This window comes from Marmota marmota, unplaced genomic scaffold, assembly GCF_001458135.2.
Source record: "Marmota marmota marmota unplaced genomic scaffold, marMar, whole genome shotgun sequence".
Classification (NCBI taxonomy): domain Eukaryota; kingdom Metazoa; phylum Chordata; class Mammalia; order Rodentia; family Sciuridae; genus Marmota; species Marmota marmota.
This window is the reverse complement of record NW_026000174.1, coordinates 57,234,573-57,254,657: the sequence shown is the minus strand read 5'-3', so window position 1 is coordinate 57,254,657 and position 20,085 is coordinate 57,234,573. Positions and strand designations below refer to the sequence as shown.

The window sequence follows — 20,085 nt, the reverse complement described above, 5'->3', positions numbered from 1 at the left end:
TTTTTTTTCCATTTTTATATTTTATTTTATTTTTTTCTTTTTCTTTTTTTTAAACATCAGAAATTTATTAGTTGCTCAAAACATTACATTGATCTTGACATATCATATATCATACATTTGATTCAAATGTGGTATGAATTCTTATTATTCCCACGTGTACAGACTGCAGGATCACATTGGTTATACAGCCACGTTTATACATACTGCCATACTAGTGTCTGTTTTATTCTGCTGCCCTTCCTATCCCCTTCATACCTCCTTCCCCTCCCTTCCCCTCACCTCTCCTTACCTCTCTGTACCTCATCTACCTTAACTCATTTCTCTCTCTCTTTTTTCCCCCTTCTCCTCACATCCTCTTATATGTATTTTTGTATAACAGTGAGGGTCTCCTTCCATCTTCAGTGCAATTCCCCTTGTCTCTCACATTCTCTCCCAACTCTCGTCCCTGTTTGATGGTAATCTTCTTCTCATGCTCTTCCTCCCTGCTCTGTTTTGGGTTGCCCCCTTTATATCAAAGAAGACATTCTGCATTTGTTTTTTAGGGATTGGCTGACTTCACTTAGCATAATCTGCTCTAATGTCATCCATTTCCCTGCAAATGCCATGATTTTGTTACTTTTTAGAAGTCAAACAACAACAAGTGCTGGCAAGGATGTGGGGAAAAGGGTACACTTGTACACTGCTGGTCGGACTGCAAATTGGTGCAGCCAATTTGGAAATCAGTATGGAGATGCCTCCTCTCTTCTTTAGCCTGATTGTTGTCCAGGAGGAACTCTTAGTGGGCAGCACTGGGCCACCCAGGGTTTATCTGTCAAGAAATTCCTGAGGCTACATCAATTATATAGAAATGTTAATGGATCCCTTTCACTGATGGAGTCATCTGATGCAGAACTTCTACAGCAGTTCTATTATTGCTCTTCTATGTGCTTTTCCCGAATTCAGGTTACTTTTGATTCAGAATCACTGAGTTCACCCTCCTAAATACATCTTTTTTTTTTCCCCAAATGAAATAGTTTGAGTAAGATTCTAATCCTCATGTCAAAGATGTATTTGTTTTGCTCACCCAAGATTTTGGAAAGCATAAAGTTAATGTCTAACATTTTGACAAAAAAAAATTTCTCTCCATTCTTTATTATTATTATTAGATTTGAGGTAAGCATAAAGATCAACATTTTCTAATTTGCATATCTAGATACTGAGTTGCCAATTCAAAGTAGACACCTGCTATAAAAATAAAAACATCATCTTTGATGGCCAAAATAATTTCTTGTTCTATAGAAGTGTATTACATTTTAATAGGTACTGAGCATCCTATAAAGCTTTGTCTTCGACCATTTGATTGCTTTGCTCTTTATACTATTTTTGAGTCTAATATTTTTCATCAGAAACTAACACCAATCTCTTCCACATTTTCCTTATAGCATTTTTCACTTCCTTATTTCTGAAAGTATAAATCAAGGGATTGAGCAAGGGGGTGAACATGGTATAAAACGTTTCCACCAGTTTGTCAAAGGAAAAGACAGAAGGAGGCCGGGTATTTATAAATATGCATGGGACAAAAAACAAAACCACAACAGCAATGTGAGATCCACAGGTGGACAGAGCTTTCCTCCGCCCCTCAGCACTGTGTTTTCTCAGGGAGAACAAGATGATACCATAGGAGACCAGCAACAAGCAGAAGATTATAATGCACATAAACCCAGTCGTGGCAACCATTAAAAGGCCAAGGATGTGAGTGTCAGTGCAGGCCAGGTCCAATAATGGGTACAAGTCACACATGAAATGATCAATGACATTAGGCCCACAATAGGGCAGCTGGAAAGTGAACAGAACCACTGTAATGGAATGCAAGAAGCCCCCTGACCAGGCCACCACCATCAGAATGCCACAGAGCCTCCAGTTCATGATGGAAGAGTAGTGCAAGGGCTTGCAAATGGCCACATATCGATCATAAGCCATGGAAGTGAGGATGATCATCTCCACCCCACCAAATAGATGTTCAGCAAAAAGTTGAATCATGCATCCTTTATAAGAGATGGTTTTCCTCTCATAAAGGGAGTCTGCAATCATTTTCGGTGTGATGGCAGAGGATAAACAGGCCTCCAGGAAGGATAATGATGCCAAGAAGGAGTACATGGGGGAGCCCAGCAGTGCAGGGCTACAGAGGATGGTCACTACAATCAGCATGTTGCCTACAATAGTTGCAATGTAGACCAACAAAAACACAACAAATACTATTTTCTGAATAGAAGGATTCTTTGAAAGCCCCAGGATGACAAATTCAGTTATGAAGCTTTGGTTTTGCATGATTTCCAAGAAAAGGGCAAACATGCAAAAGTTATCACTGAAGTTTGCAATTATGATAAAGATTTGCTTCAGACCACTTTATAGTTTTGGAGTCACCAATTATTTCAGTGCACCTAAATACATTTTGTCTTTAAGGTTTCTGTTGTCATTGCAAACACAAATTTAGACATTTATTGAGGATAGGAGCTAGAGATCAGGCAAAATTGAGGTGAAGATACAGTATTCACAGCCTTTGAATTAGCAAAGCTTCTATAAAGAAGAAGGTAGAGAAGAATAGATTTTAATCTCCAAAGACAGTTTTGATGATTTACTAGTGACTTCCCTCAGTGAATCATTAGGAAGCATTCTTCACCTCACCCTCATGGTGGGGATATGAGGACTGTAGCTCTATTGTTCATTTCTGCCATTGTTATGGGAGGAGGCAGAGTTGACTAATAAGCCATCTGTAATCTGGAGACCCTGAGACCTAAAAAAATAAATAATATACAATTTAAGTGGTGATTTTAAAGCATGACTATACATCAAAACTTTCTTTAAGGTATAAACTGAATTTGGTCTTTTCATGATTCAATTTCTTCTTTATCACAATGAAGGATCTATGAAAAAGTACCAAGTGACAGACAGCACATCACAAGTCTGCACTAAATGTTTAGTTTTTAGGGTTTTTTTTAATTACCTCATTTAGATATTAGGAGAAAATTTCACAAAAATAATAACACCTACCTTCAAATGTTGTAATAGCAACTAAGAGAAATAGGTACAGGAGAGCAGTTATACAAGACTCACTACCCTGGTAACACTCTAAGATTTATATCCTTACTTCCTTGATAGGAAATTCATGGTTGAGTACAAGTGAACACCAGATGCTTGACCTAGGTTGTTACACAGAACATCTGTCTCCAAAACCAAGTTCTTTCCACTGGATCACTCTGGAAAGAGTAAGAATTTCACTTTTCTATCAGAAACTTCAGGGCTGACTTAACTTTTCTAGAGTTCCCACCCACTTGAATTACTAAATCCTCTTAGTCTTTGTTCATTAGTGGATGGGCATCTTAATGAAGGAAACAGAAAATGATGAGGAATCAGAAGGTGATGGCCAATCATTTGCATAGGCAAATAGGTAACCATCTTAGTCCAGAGTCTTCAGACTCTATTAATCATTTTCCCATAATTTATACTATGTGACTGGGTCTAATCAAATGTTGGTTTGAGCATATTGGTCTAAGCCAATATGTTCATATACATCTTATACATTCATCTCCAAATTTCATATTGACTATCATATTTGGAAACTTGAAAGTATTCCTTAAAATAATATGCTCTTAATAATTATAGTTATTATGTACTCCATGAATAGCCAATTGCCTTTTCTACCTCAAGCATTTCCATGAGTTATCCAGACAACTTTTCTCCAAAAGTTCTTATAATTCTGTAAGCCTTAGGTAACACTTCCATGTAAGTTTAGTTGGAATGTCTATCAATAGGACTCTTTTGAGGATCCAATTAGTCTCTACAGGTAAAAACATTGATGTAGTCAATAGCACAGAGGAAAGTAATATGTGATGAGAACACACTGCCATAGCCCCTTACCAAGGGTAGTGTAGAGAGGTGAGACTTATTTTACCTTAACCTGTCTTCTCTAAGGGACATCGTCAAAAACTCTCTAACCCTCACATTATCAAATTCCTCCAAGACCTCTCCTCTTCCTGCGAGAAATGTCAAAAAACTAATCCTTTCTCTAACATTTGTCCTCCCTCCATTCCAACTCACTAGCAAGAGGACATTTACCTGCCAGCAATTGGCAAACTGACTTCAACCACATGCCCACCAAAAAATGTTTCAAATATCTCCTAGGCCTGGTTGACACATTCTCTGAATGTGTTGAGGTCTGTCCCACCACTAGCAAACCATTTCCAAAATCCTCCTTAAAGAACTCATTCCTCACTTTGGCCTCCCTTTTTCCTTCCAGTCTGATAATGGGCCCAAATTTATCTCTCAAATTACCCAACAATTAACACAAGCACTTAACCTGGTATTTTTATATACCATACCACCCTCAATCATCAGGCAAGGTAGACCACACCAACAAAACCATCAAAAACATTTCACTAAACTCTCTCTCAAACTACATCTTGACTGAGTAACACTTATCTCTCTGTCCCCCTAAGGTTATGAGCCCTCCCTAAAAAAAAACCCTTCCATATCTCTCCATTTGAGCTTATGTATGGGTGCCCAATGACACCCCCTAATTTATACCCACAGCCCACAGCTATTCCACCCCACCTTTTGCCCCATCTTTTGAATCACCTTCAAGCATTGCTTTGGAAATATGCAGATCTTAATCACTTGGTCCCTACAGACAACCCTTCATCCCCTATTCCAGTGGGGGACATGGTATTCCTCTAATCCTTCCATCCCAGCACAGTTACCCTACTCAATGGCCTGTCCCCTAAATGGATGGAACCATATGAAGTTACTCTCAACCACCCTAACTTCTGCCAAGCTTAAGGGGTTCCCCAAATGGATACACAATTTAGCTCTCAAAACCTGCTCTCACCCTCACTTCACTACAACCTCCACAGGCCCCTCACTTTGTGGCTCAAACAGACACAAGTCGCCAAACTTCACCCAGTACTAGAACAACCCAAAGACCACACCACCTCAGATAAGTGACTTCCTCTCCCTTTCTTATTACTATCAATTTCTGTTCATCCTATGGACAGAGCTGGCCTCTGACCCAGGACTTCCAAGGCCTATTATTCCCACTTTCCTCTTCCAGCTCATTTCAGGGATTCTTCAGGGACTTCACCCCAACTGAAATTTACCTCCCCCCTTTCTCCTTTACTCTCTCCCCTTCCACATACTATGATCACACTACCCCTCTTCTTTCTCTATTTCCCTCCCACAGCTCCCAAAAATCCTCCTGGCACTCACTATGCTTGGCAATTTAAGATATATGCAGTTGACAAAAGTCCTCCACTTTAGTCAACTCTGCCTTCTGTCCCATTAAAGGTTGTCAAAGGACCCTCTCCTCACATTCAACTTTGCTCAAATCTGTGTTACCAACTGTTTTGACTGTACCAAATATACCCAAGAAAGCTTTTTCTCTCATAATTTCTGTCTCTGCTTAACTTCTGATAACTCTGACACATGCAATGACCTCAATTGGAAGGGATATTCCAAATGGTCCTGCAATTATCATTCTATGGAACATGGATATGGCTCTTCCAACAGACTGTCCCAACCCCCTCCTTCTCCAAACCCCTATTATAGGATCCTGCCTTTACATACCTTCAGGATTGATTATCCTTGGGACACAAAACGGGAAAAGGAGTAACTGGCTCTATAAACTTTTATGTGGCAAGCCCAGACCCTCATGGATCTTTCCAGATAATCTGAACCTATGACTAAGCCCCACACACCTTATGAGATGCAGTCATTATATAATAACAAACAGCTCCCACAAAATTTTCCAAAACTTAAAACAATAGACACCCTCAAACTTCCTGGCTCCAAATCACGGGTTATTCTCTCTACCTTTTACATCACATAGTACATTAGTCCCTTTATCAACAATACTGCTTCGTTTGTACCCCAATGGGTGATCCTCCTAAATCAGCCATTCTCCTATCCAATGTCCAATGTGTTCCCACCTCCCAATTCCTGTACTTCCACCTTACATAAATTCTCCCAACAACTACCCCTTCATACAGCAGGACTAAATGGGTCTTTCTGGAACACTCAGTCTAACACCCACACCAACCCCACTTGCTGTCTACACCATATCATCATGGGGCCAGACTCTTATATAAACCCCCCAGGAACTCACATCTTATGCCAAAATAGTTCTTTCATGACATGTGTCAATGCTTCTACCCCAGGTCCTGTGTCTTGATCGTCCTATCTCCCCATCTTGCTCTATACATTGGTTGAGATGGCTGTCCTCACGTTCCCCCAACTTAATCTAACCAGGCAGTCATTCTTCCAGTCCTCTTAGGCATTAGTCTAATATCCTCACTGGTAACCCTGGGGACAGTAGGGGGAGCCCTCGGACATAGCCTTATCTTGGCCTCCCAACTTGACCAACTTGGTGAGGAACTAGTCAGATCCATCTACACTTCAATGAGGCTATCCACCTCCTATAGACTCAGATCCTTTCCCTGAGAGAAGTCACCCTACAGAACAGGAGGGCAATAGATCTAATTACAGCAGAAAAGAGAGGTACCTGTCTTCTCCTAGAAAAATGTTGTTACCATATCAACCAATCAGGAAAGATAAAACAAAACATACAAACCCTATAGAATCTAAAAGCTAAGCTTAAACGAAAGTTCTCTGGCTAATTCCCTCTCTTTCTTTCTCACCAGCCTATGGGACCCTATCCTTACTTGGGTCTTACTCCTTCTGGGACCTCTCACTGCCATTCTCTGCCTGGTAGTTTTGTTACCATGTGTTTTCAAGATTTTACAGGAAATCATCATGGAAAGAACCAAGACCTTCAACAACCAAGTGGTCAATCAGATGCCTCTGTGAGAATATATTCAATTGACAAAAAAAACACAAAAAAACTCCCTCTAGGACCTGCCTCTGCCGCCACCCCCATGCCATCAGGAAGTAGCCATAATAAGAGACCTCCATCCATAAGCCACCCTAAACCCCTGTATTAAAACAAAAAGGGAGGGATGTTGGCACAATTGCGGCCATCTTCCTTTCCCCACCCCCACTTTATGAATAATATTTTTCTTCTTGCATGGCGCTGGGCTCGATCCTCAGCACCACATAAAAATAAATAAACAAAATAAAGGTAATGTGTTCAACTACAATTAAAAAAAATAGAAATTTGCCAATTTTTGAGAGAGAAAATCTTGTGGGTCTCTGTTCTCTCCTTGAGAGAAAAAGACATGCCCATCTCTGTTCCCAAGAAACAGAAACTTGCCTTCTGAAAAAAGGTGATGCCAGTCACAAGAGATAAACTGGCGCTTAAAGTGCATGCGGCCATGATTCTGGACTATAAAGTAGCACTCAAGGGGTATTTGCTGCTGTTCTCTTTCTGTGCAAAGCAGCCTGTCAGGCTTCTGACAAGGTGAGTGTGTGATCAGTCCTGCTCCAGTTTTCTTTCAAAAAGGAAGACAAGCCCTATGTTAATCTAATAATTAAATAAATTTTGCCCTTTCACTTCCTTTTATAAGGGTGTTTTTAAAACAATGTAATTTTAAATTTGAAATATTCATTAAATATAAACCCACAACTCCTTATTTTATCAAATAAAGGAATTTTGTAAATTTGTGTCAGAACATTGACAGTGGAGAATATAGCATGTTAATGGTTTTGATCAGAAGGTTTATCATTTTAATTTTTTTGAAAGGTAATTTTCTTAGAGGCAATGAGTTAAGTCCTAGAACACAAAAAAAAAACACAATAAAAGAAAAATTAGTCAAATATAGTCTATTGTTTAGTGAAGAATAAGTTACCATCCATTATTGTTTCATATTCTTGATACATATTTCTGTGCTAATTTAAGATGCAATATTAGGGGAAAGTGGGTAGTACACAGGATACTTTCAATCTTAGCAATTTTATGTTTACCTTAACTTACTCTAATAAAATATTAATTTTAAAATGCTTTCAGTGTTTGCTGTTGGAAAACTATGAATCCCAGGAACGTCATCCAATAGTCAGGTATCATTAAAGAAATCATCATGTTCCCATCTCCTCAAGTCTAAAATAGAGGAACATTCATCAACTACCTGACACAAAAGAGTCAATTGCTTATAATTAATATGTTTTTTGAAGTATAAATGGAAAGCATGACATAAAAACTGGTATTAGCAGTATTTTCAAGCACTGCTTATTTATACAAAGAGAGATGAAATTAAATCACTCTAAAAATTTATACTTTTTAAATTACACAATTTTAAATTATACCTTAAAATAGCAATAAAGCTGGTTCATTCATCTAATTCCTTTGTAAAACATATTAGTAAATAATTTTAGAATCATAAATATGTTAGCAATTTTTATACTAGCAACTTCAACCCTAAACATTTATCCTGAAAGTGCAATGGGGAGAGAAAGGAAGCTTTACAATGGAAGACAGTTCAGTGCCATGTGTGATGGAGAAAAAGGAGACCTAGCTAAAATAGTCAGCGACAGAAAGATGTTTATGAAAATCAGATATTTAAAATTAATACCACATGATGGTAACAAAACTGTTTAAAAAGTTGAGCTTCCTGGCACACTTCTGGAATCGCAGCCCCTTGGGAAACTGAGTCAGGAGAATTGCTAATTCAAAGCCAGCCTCAGCAAAAGCAAGGTGCTAAGCAACTCAGTGAAACCTTGTCCCTAAATAAAATACAAAATAGGTCTGGGGATATGGCTGAGTGGTCCAGTGCCCCTATCAATCACTGGTACTCCCCCTAAAAAAACCATAAAACCATTAAAGGTGTATTAAGAATTGTAATGCAAATAAATAAATAAATAAAATAGGTGAAGCACTTTTACAGTATGTTAAATGAGAAAAATAATAAAATTTCCAATAGCCTAGCTTATTTGCTTTGATAAATTAAATATAATGTATCTGGAAGGAAACATAAAAATGATAAAATAGTTTAAAAATTTTTAATTGCAATATATATCTGGTTATGGTTTTAGCAATATTTAAAGTTGATCATAAGTTTAAACACAAAATACCAGATTTACCACCATCTAGAGTTCAGCAAAATAGAGTGAAGTTAAGGGAGATTGGTTTGTAGAGGAGGAAATAATTGGTTAGTATAACACAGAATTCTTATCAAAAATTTTTAACTATTGTTAACTTTCCATAAAAAGCTAAACCATGGACAGAACCCTCCCTGTCCTGAATACACTAATTCTGATATCAATTTTAAACAGATCCTCCTACAAGCAGCAGCTTATTCTGTCTGTATCTGTCCTGGAACATCCTGTGTGTGGTCTTTCCTTTATTGATTGCTATACTACTGAAAATGCTGAAGCTGTACCTGGGATTTCTCAGGGCCCCCCCACAGCATGAACTGTGTGGACACCAGGCCAGCATCTGGAGGTGACCTTGGGAAATTTGCCTCACTGTGTCCCACTACCCACATTGCCCAGTATTTCCTTCATTACCCACATTGCCCACTGTTTGCTTTCTATTCATTTTAGCAACAAAAATAACTCTATCACTAATTGTTCTGAAAATAATAGATTTTCTGCTTCAACTTAAAAGTACATAAAACATTCAAATCTATAAAAGGGATTAGTAAAGTTGTCATTGTAAGAAGTGTTTTGCAACTGCATTCAAGTAGCAAATTTCAAATGCAGTTGTATAAAAAATATATGCATATCAGTCACATTTCCATTTTATTATACCACGTAAATATTGCTACTACAAATTAAGAGAATGAATTAAAATCCTATTTGTAATTAACTTTTTTAATAAGCTACTTGGCCTCCATATTTTTGATTCAGGATAATCATTCATCCATAAAATATGTATTTCTTGTATATCAAGCTAAGCATATTCATTTTTGTGATCAGCTCAGAAATATATTCTTTTCAGACTTTAGTGCATTTTCTCTGTCATCATGGTAGCCCTAAATATTTCATTCTTTATACACTTAATATTTATGGAATTTAAGAAAAAAACCTTTTTGTTTTCACCTTTCATCTTTATTACAGGTACATGAACCTTCTTACCTTAGTAATTGAGCTCATTTTAAAGAAGAGACTAAGTTTTGTCAAGTAGGACTAAAATAGTTAAGAAATTCAGGAACTTAGATTTTCCTGGACAATTTTGAGGAGTAAATTAAAGCAGTTTTTTATTTTTATGTTTTTTAAAAAATGTTTACTGTCTTTGTATTCATTCAATTCACACTAAATATGAAAAATTTTAAAAGAACAAAATAAGATCTTTGCTTTATCACAAACATATTAGGATCCTGAAGATATGTAGGAGTCAATTTTTTTTTCATATGGTTGAACAATTTGATCTAAATTGCTGCAGGTGAATGAGAACTAACATACTATGGATTTGGCTTGGAGCATATGTTAAATTTAACACATTAATGCTTATCTGACTTTGCTTCTACAAAACTTTCTATGGTTGAGCAGCTTGTGCTGACAAATAGTACATTCCATTTTCCAGACATATGCAAATAAAGATGAAAAATTTCCTGCTTTTTCAAAGGTCAAAAACTGTATCTTTAAAAACATTTCTATAAGCTCAATTCTAAGGCATTCTTACCATGATTTAAGTCAATTTTTCTTTTTGTCATCATTGTTTTTAGGGCTATGCATTTATGAACTCAAGGCACTTAGAGAAAATTAAATGGGCATTATTAGAGGACTGTACTCCATGACTTGAGTCCTAATTTCTTTTTTTAATGTTTTCCCCTGTGCCACTTGTGAATTTGTAGCTGTGGAAATACTAAAGGCTACATGATTGTGAATGACAGAACAATACTTGAATTTGTCATGTTTCAACTTCAATGTACTTTATAGAGCCTCAGAAAATTCCTCTTTTTGAACTTAAAACTCCAGATGGAGAGAACATTAGAAGACAAATGATAAATGAAAATGTATTAAAAACCAAAGCATATGCTGTAGGAGAACTAGAACAAAAATATGAAGTTGTTGCCTTTCTAATTATTTGTCTTTAACTTGAAGATGAAAATCTAAACGGTTCTAATTTTATCATTCTCTCTACCACCATATCCTGACTGAAAGAAATATTGGAAACATTTAAATAGCTGTTGTTATTATCAAGTGTTGTCTTATAGCATCCACATGTATTATTTATTCCCCTTGACTATCATTGAGTGTGGTAATATAGCGTCCATTAAAGATGAGAATCTTACAGCCACAATAGCTAAGTAATTGGTCCAAAAATGCACAGTATTTATAGGCCAAGGACTGCGTTAAACTTGGTACACTGATCACAACACACACAGAATTTTAAACACTGCCTCACAATTTGAAATCTCTCTGAAAATGCAAAAATGTAAATTATAAATCTTACCACATACATATTCCCTGAAAATTCTAATGATGACCACCCCGTAATCTCTGTAGAGAAAATTTCATGCAGTGTTGGCCAGAATGTGAAAGTTGTTGCCCGTTCTTCCTTGTATATGTAAGGTGTGGGGGAACATGCTCTCTGGCAGTCACGCTGGTAATGTTCTCAGTGGCTCACAATTGTGGTCTTGAACACGGTCTCAGGAAAAAGGAAAATGAATAAGAAGGTAACCTCCTTGATTTCTAACTGGAATTTAAAGAGATATCCCTGAGAGCTCATGAATCTGGAGAATTGCTTCTCAGTTTTCCCCGGGGATTGGAAATTGGTTTTCCATTTGCTCACGTGTGTTTAAAATTTTATGTCCACCACCAATTAAAAGACTCCCCTGCCCATTTTAAACTGCTCTTGGATTTTTATGTGAAAATGTGTTCACTTTACTTGATGCTCAGGAAAGGAACACTGTGCATGTGGGGATGAAATGTAGGGTCTGATTGTAAAAGTGGGGCAAGATGCCAGTGTCCTTATTAAACGCAAGAACTAAGATCTAGGACAAGACAGCATTAATCCACGGGGACAATGTGTATTGTACTGGGACTGGGCAGCAACATGTGCTTGTTAAAGAGAAATATTTCTGTTAACATATGGAAATTTTTATGTTAATCTAATTGCTTTTTTTCCTCTCAGAAATTGATTTTGAGATTCTGTAACTTTCAAACTAAAAACACAATTTCTGAAGGATAAAATAATTATCTCTTTTCATTTTATTTGAAAAGAATGTAGGATAGTTCTATTGGATGAAAATGAACATAGCTTTTAATACTGAAGCTTCAGGGGAAAATGGTACCTAGCTCCTCAGGTCCCTTTGAGTTGGACCACACTGAAACAATGGCTTCTTTGTATAGTCTTTATATGAATATCCTACCTTTAAGAATATCCTTCTTTCATTTTTGTTTCAACATCTTTCATTTATTCTATTTTACCATGTTTTGTGACACAAGATGGTATCATTTCTATTTGTGTGCTTCAGCCTAAACTAGGAGATAGAGACTAGCAGAGAGAAAACTTCCAGAACCAGAATCCAAGCTTTTGTACAACATGGAAATCTCTAACACTCTGCCCCACACTGGCATGCAAAGTGTCACACTGTCACCTTCCAGGTGGAGCCAACCTAAACCCAAGAACCCACAGACAGACAATGAAGAAAACCCCTGACTTGTTCAGAACACCTACTGCATACCCTGGATGCAAACTTCAGGATGAGTCAGCCTGACCGGCACGTCATATGTATATTTGAAAATGATAGCAGGGAAGACATAGGAATATTAAATAACAGTGGGAGAATTCAGAGCCAAAAGGAAAAAAAAAAGTTATTTTCAGTGAAAGGAAGACAAAGAATAATAATCAGGGTATAAAATAAAGAAAACCACACAGTACAAGGATGGGCAAAAGATTCATGGTAGGAATACGAGTAATTTGAGATTGGAGAACACTATGAGATTTTGAGCAAAATTATGATTTTATCTGACTTGTGATGTAACACAATATAATTCCTAAGTAATTTCATTCCTTAAACTTGAAATACCAAATATATTAAAATATTATTTTGTTTTAAAGTTCTTTTTACTCTCTGTTGCCTCTGGATTTCCTCTTTAGAATGGAGAGGAGTCAGCTCTCTATATTTGCAGTCGGTCCTGGTTTTGTTGGCTGTGCCCTTCATCAATTCCCTTTGATTGAACTTGAATAAGAAATACTCATTGTTGAGACCCCATGACATCTGCCTCATTTTGCTCTCTGAAGTTTATTTGACATAAAGTTGTGCTGAACAAAGAGAACATCATCCAAGGTAGGCAGCGCTGGGCCATCAGGGTTTATCTGTTATGAAATTCAAGAATGATTAAACCAGTAGAGATGGTAATGGACCCACCTTAAAGAACATGGTCACAGCATACAGGAAATCCACAATGAAGGTTCCACTAATGTTCTTCTGGATGCCTCTCCTGAGTTCTGGTTGGTTTTTCTCCAGCATCACTGAGATCAATATCCTAAATCAAAATTTCTTTGCACTTGAAATACTTTAAGTATCTGTCTCTAAGATACTTTTTTAAAATCCATGCACAAGTTTTATCAAACATGGAGTCAGCAGCCTGCAATCTGACAGGTATTTTTTATTTCAATTTAAAAAATATTAAATTTTAAGTAAGCATAAAATTCAAATTACACAATAGGATGTTGACTTGCCAACTTGAGTAGATACCTGAAAAGATAGTGAACAACATTGTCTCTGACCCCACAGTACTGATATTTTTATAGAATTGTGTTTCCACTTTTGAGATAATGAGGATCCCATCAAGTTTTTTGTTTAAGCCCATTTTGAATTTGTTACTCATTACATTATTATTTTTGAAGTTTAATAATTATGCTTTTCATCAGAAACCACCACTAATCTCTTCCACTTTCCTCATAGCATTTTTCATTTCCATTTTTCTAAAAGTATAAGTCAAAGGATTGAGCAAGGAGTATAGTATGGTGTAAAATATTGCCATCATTTTGTCAAATGTAAAATTAGAAGGAGGTCTTGCATATGTAAATATTCATGGGACAAAGAACAAAATCACAACAGCAAAATGAGCTTCACAGGTGGATAGGGCTTCCCTCTGCCCTTCAGAATCAAGGGTTCTCAGAGACAGCAAGATTATACCACAGGAGACAAGCAACATGGTGAATATTATAATGCAGATAAACCCACTATTAGCAACCACAAAATATCCAAAGATGTGTCCGTGCAGTCCAGCTCCAGTAATGGGTACAAGTCACAGAAGAAATGATCAATGTCATTGAGGTCACTAAAGGGCAGCTGGAATGTAAAGAGAATCTGTATGATGGAATGCAAGAAGCCCCCTGTCCAGGCCATCCCCACCAGAATGCCACAGAGCGTTCAGTTTATAAAGGAAGAGTAGTGCAAACGCTTGAAAATACACATAGCAGTCATAAGTTATGGACATGAGGACAATCACCTCTGCTCCAGCAAGAAAGTGCTCAGCAAAAAGTTGAATCATGTGTCTTTTGTAAGAGATGGTTTCCCTTACTTGCAAAACAGGTGGCCTCACCCACAGAAAGCTTTTCCATGAGTTCTCCCGATAAATACTTCCAACTCTTGTAATCATTTGCCTCCATTTGACACAGCTTCAAAAAGTGACTGTGTCCTCACCTGTGCATATGACAGAAATGCAAATAGCATTTGTGTCTGTGAATATTTATATGTACATATATGCATACATAAGGATTTTTGTTGTTAAAATAAGGGAACAAAACAATAATTGGGTATATTCAAGAATGAAAAATGGGCCAATTTTTATGACTTCCCTTTAGAGCCAACAGAAACAACTAGAAATATTAATAAAGCTGACATGCACAACTCTGTGCCTTAGCACATGTCCTCTGCTGACTTGACAGCAGCCACTGTCACTGTGCTTTCATTTTATTCCTCACTGAGGTCTGGACAGTGAGCTCTGTGTCCACCGCTCACATGGTATCACCAAGGAAACAAGAGTATACAACAAATGCTACAAGGTCACTGGATCAGACAACAGCCCTAGAAGATCAATATATAATTGAGCAGGGATCAGTTTGGCCAAGAGCCAAAGCAGGAAAGGCAAAGGATGAGGAAGAACGTCTGTTCCACTCTTGCACAGACTTGGCTTCCAAACTTTATGAGACTCAGACTAGGTTATTTATAGCTCTCAAAAAATATAAAAGCCTTAAGTTTATGCTCTGTCAATGAATTTAATAGGAAGAGCTATCTGCCCCGTTCTTGTGAGAGTCCAATGAGGCCATCCACTAGAAATATCAATGCAGTCAGAAGTGCAGAATGTCCTGCCACAGCCAGGGACACAGAGCACAAATGACAACCTGAGTGGCAGAGATTATAGATATACATCACCATTCTCTGCAAAGTCTTGAATTATTTCACATGGTAACATAAGAAAACAGTATTCAAGGAAATAAAGTGAGTAACATAGTGGAACCCTCTACACCATCTTATTTCTGTTAATCGAAAATTATTCCAAATAAATAATTAAGCAAAAGGAAAAAAATTGTTCATTTTTTTAAATCAAAAATGTAGTAATCCCAGTTTCATGGTTAATAGGAATGACCTACCATGCCTAAACTTTCTGATCTAAAAAAGAGTAAACCAAAGGAAGATGTGAACATTTATATGTCAGCAATATTTTAAGAAGTGTATGCATAAACAAAATGAGATAAAACTGAACAAGTCAAAAGAATAATATGTCTTTTTAAACTCATCCTTTAAAAAATGACTCCTGAGGGCTGGAGTTGTGGCTGAGCAGTACAGCACTTGCCTAGCATGTGTGAGGCACTGGGTTCTATCCTCAGCACCACACAAAAATAAATAAACAAAATAAAGGCATTGTGTGCATCTTAAAAAAAAAAAAAATGACCCCTCACTGGGTGTGGCTCACTTACTGTGCCTCAGGGAGGGTGAAGCAGGAGATTTGCAAGTTCAAACCAGCCTCAGCAAAAGTGAGGTATAAGCAACTCAGTGAGATCCTGTTTCTAAACAAAATGCAAAATAGGGCTAGGGATGTGGCTCAGTGGCAGAGTGCCCTGAGTTACATTCCTGGTACACCCCCCACAAAAAATGACTCCTGCTCCAAAATGGAAACAAAATTGATTCATTAATGTAATACTTCTGAAAAATATATTAGTAAATGATTCCAGAATCATAAGTATGCCTGCATTGGTTATACTAGTAGCCCCAAGCAGATAAATTTATTCTAATAACAAAAAGAGAAGGGGAAATTTTACATTGGAAAATTATACAGTGTTAATTTTGGAAATAGAGAAATATCTAAAATATTCAGCAATTAAGATGTTCACATAAATATGGCTGTTACAAATTGTCATCACAAGATACTGTCAATAAAACAGTCATAACATGAGGAGATAAAATATGAAGTATTTTATAACATGAGAAATGCAGAAGAAAAAAAATCAGTGACAATTTATAAATATTTTAAATATAATTTATAATTTAGAAGGGAACATATAACAATGGCAGACTATTTGAAATATGTGTTTTGTTACTATTATAGTAATATTTAGAATTAAATATGAAGATTAAAATCCTAAACATCAATTTTCCTTAAAGTTCAGAAATAAAGTATGAACTGTATGGTTAATTTATTTGCAAAGGTGGAACTAACAAGCTAAAATAACCTAGAGTCTTAAAATAAAATTTTAAACTACTGAAAACTTTCTATAAATGATCACACCATGGACCCAACCCTCTCTAACCTCCATATATTCTTCAATATTAATTTTAGGTATATTATAATGTAGTTCAAATTTTCATACATTTTATTAAATAGTTATTTTTACAAATTAAAAAATAAATTAACCCACTTGAATCAAAGTGTGAAATATGATATATCAAGAACTATGTAATGTTTTGAACAGCCAACAATAAAAAAAAAAGAACAAAAGGTAAATACAAAAAAGGAAAAAAACAAAAACCAAAAAACCTCTACTACAAAACAAAAGGATATATCAGGAGTGGCCAAATAAAGTGTGATCTTTTTGTTTCATTTTTTGATTCATACATAGAGTACTGTCCACTGAGAGAACAGGGGATTAGGAAAAGCATCATGAGGAAGCGATATATAGGCTATACTTTGAAGGAGGTGTGAAAAGTTGATATATAGATATGGGGCATGGATGGAGTTTGGGGCAGTAGAACAATCAGGAACTACATCATGGAGTCAGAGAATTGGATGTGTACATGGTGCAGTGGCCTGAATATTTGTGCTAGCCACCAATTCCTATGTTGAAATCCTAATCCACAAGATGATAGCATTAGGAGATAGGGGCTTTAGTAGGTGATATAGGCTATGAAGGAAGAGTGCTTATGTTTAAGATTAATGCCCTTTCAAAAGAGATTCATAAAAACTAAATAATCTCTTCCACCATGGGAGGTGATTAAGAAAGTGGGCCATCGCTGGACATGGAAACTGCTAGTGCTGTTGTTTTGAATTCTCAGCCTCTGGAACTGTGAAAAACAAATTTCTGTTATTTAAATAAAATTTACTTAAATAAATAAAACTTATTAAATAAAATTTAATAACATTTAAAAAAATAAATAAATAAAATAAATAAATAAATTAAGATCCTACTTGTAATTAACATTTATGTTAAATTTCTTAAATTTAGCATATATTTGATCTAGGATTCTTCTTCTCCAATTAAATATTTACCACTTGTCCTGCCTAATCAAGCATGTCTTGTCTAATTAAGCATATTCCCTTTTCTGGCTACCTAAGATATACATTCTTTTCGGACAGCTGATTCTTTCCTTTCTCCTCAGTGTAGTTGTGCTGATTTCCCTAGATGTCTCAACATTTATACTTAATGTGGGTGAGAAAATATCCATTCTCTCTGGTTTCCTTCTCAACAGATACCTGAACCTCCTTTTCTGTTGTCTGAGTGATTTAGCTAATTGCAAGGGTGAGACCAAGCTATGACAACTAGTCCTGAAAATCAGTTCTGAAAATCAGCCACTTGGATTTTACTGAACAAGTCTGCAGCAAGAGCCCAATGCAATCTATGACATCAAGCACACTTAGCAAATTACATAGTTAAATCAGAAGCTTCCAAATGAGTCCCTTTTTCTCATTTTTAATGTCCTTCCCTGTGCCATTTGTTAGTCTGTGGTTATGGCAATAGTGAGTTTCATATTTTCTCTATCAGTATCTATGGTTGGTACAGTAGTACTTAAATGTATCATTCTCCCACATCTGTACTTTGATACAGATTGATAATATTCACCTTATAATTAGGATGGAAGTATCACTAGAGGATAAATGAGAATGTATTTAGAAGGAACAAATAAGAGTTTATTGGAGAAGTAGTAGAAAAATATTCACTTGAAATCCTAAATTATTCAGTTTTTACTCAAAGATAAAAAGCTGAGTATGAATTTAATTTCATAGGAGCTCCAAAAGCAGAGGAAGGAAGAGGAGAAAAATAGGAGAAAGATTTGAATTTTGTAACAACTGCTGTCTATTGGGTCCTTTCAGCCGTGCAGTGTTGTCCTATCAGCTCCACCTGCATTGTTTCATCCCCTGCTGCATCCCTTCATCTTGGAAGAATCCCCACTAAACATGAGGGATTTGGGAGCCACAGATGTTATACAGCTAACTCAAGTACACACAGTTATTCAGCAAAAGGACAGTGCATGACATTAACCATGAGAACATGACCACAACACCTGCACTTTGAAGCACTACATCACCATTGAAAAACCTTTCTGAAAATTCAGAAGTGTGAATTAGAAATCTCACCATGCATCAGTCCCTCAAACATTCTGGTAATGGCCAAAGAGTGATGCTCTTTTTTCCCAACTCTTCCTTCTACATTTAAGAGAAGAAGAACACCTTTGGCAGTCGAAGGGGAGAATGTTCCCAGTGCTGCTAAAGTGCTGCCTTGAAACAAAGCAATATCTTAAAACAAAAGAAAATGAAGTAAATTTTCTGTCTTGGCTTCTGATTGGAATTTAAAGAGACTCCCTGAGAGGCCATGAGCCTTCAGAATACCTTCTCAGTCTCCCAAGGGAATGAAATTTTCCCATTAGCCCGATTAACACAATTTTATGTGGCTTTTCACTTGCTCAAGCATTTACAAAATTTTTTTGCCCCTGCATAACAGGGTTTTTTTCCTTATTTTTTTTAATTCTCTTGGGCTAATAAAAGATGATTTCATGTCTTATCTTACTCTGGAATAGAGTAGAATGCATAACAGGATGGGACATAGTACCTCTTTGCAGTATTCAGGGAAAGAACTCTTATATTACTAAGTATAAGAGTTGAGTTCTGTGATAGGAAATCCTTTCATCAGTCCATGAAGAAAATGCATACTGTTTATGGACTAATGTAGCAAGGAGTGCTTATTAGAGAAAAGCATTTTACATAAAAGTACATTGAGGGTATACATTAATTTAAATTTTTTCTTAAAATAAATCTGGAGAATCCATAATGTTAAAACTAAAAACATGATTTCTGGAGTATAAGGATTTTTTTTCTCTTTTAATCTGGATGATGATAAGGCATATCTGTGTGGTGTAAGGGAATACAGCATGGAGACTAATGCTCAAGGGAAAACTCAGAAGCAGCTAGCTCCTCAGACCCTTTAGGAGGACCCACAACGAACAATTTGCTACTTTATACAGTTTTAATCATTGTGTCCTATTTTTTATTTCTGTTCATTTCCCAAAGGAAAAAAAAAATTAGAATCAAAGTGATTTATGAAAAAAGAGTTAAGGCTCAGAAGCACCATTGTTAATCATTCATACAATCAAGAAGCAAGTGTTATTTTCTTTTAATTGAAATTCAACATGTGAGTACTGATACAGAAGAATTTCCTTACATAGATCACACTCCTGGTCAGGGTGATATTTCAAAAATGCCCGTCCGTGATGAGATGCTACCTACACATCTGGACTTCCACATGCCACTTCCACTGTAGTCTTTTCCTTGCTTTGCTTAATCCTTTATTTCTTTCTGTTAGAAAAATAGAGTTGGATAAAAGGGAAATTATATCACAAAGATAGAGTAGTGCAGGTCATGAAATGCATACTATTTGCACAATTGTAAAAAATAGGGTGATTATTTGTTTATTTTGACTCAGAAAAGAAACAGAGACAGAGGGAGGCACAGAGAAAGAAATGTGAATGCAGGAGGTGTGGGGTAGCAATT

At 36.4% G+C, this 20,085-nt stretch overlaps 1 protein-coding gene across 1 annotated transcript; it reads right to left on the bottom strand.

Annotated features, from left to right (window-relative positions):
* Positions 1-1,368: 1,368 nt before the first annotated feature.
* Positions 1,369-2,310, bottom strand: LOC107134785 (olfactory receptor 4C15-like). Its single transcript, XM_015476819.1, has one exon. It carries the CDS (start codon positions 2,305-2,307, stop codon positions 1,369-1,371), a length of 939 nt encoding a protein of 312 aa, XP_015332305.1. The 5' UTR covers positions 2,308-2,310.
* Positions 2,311-20,085: the final 17,775 nt, after the last annotated feature.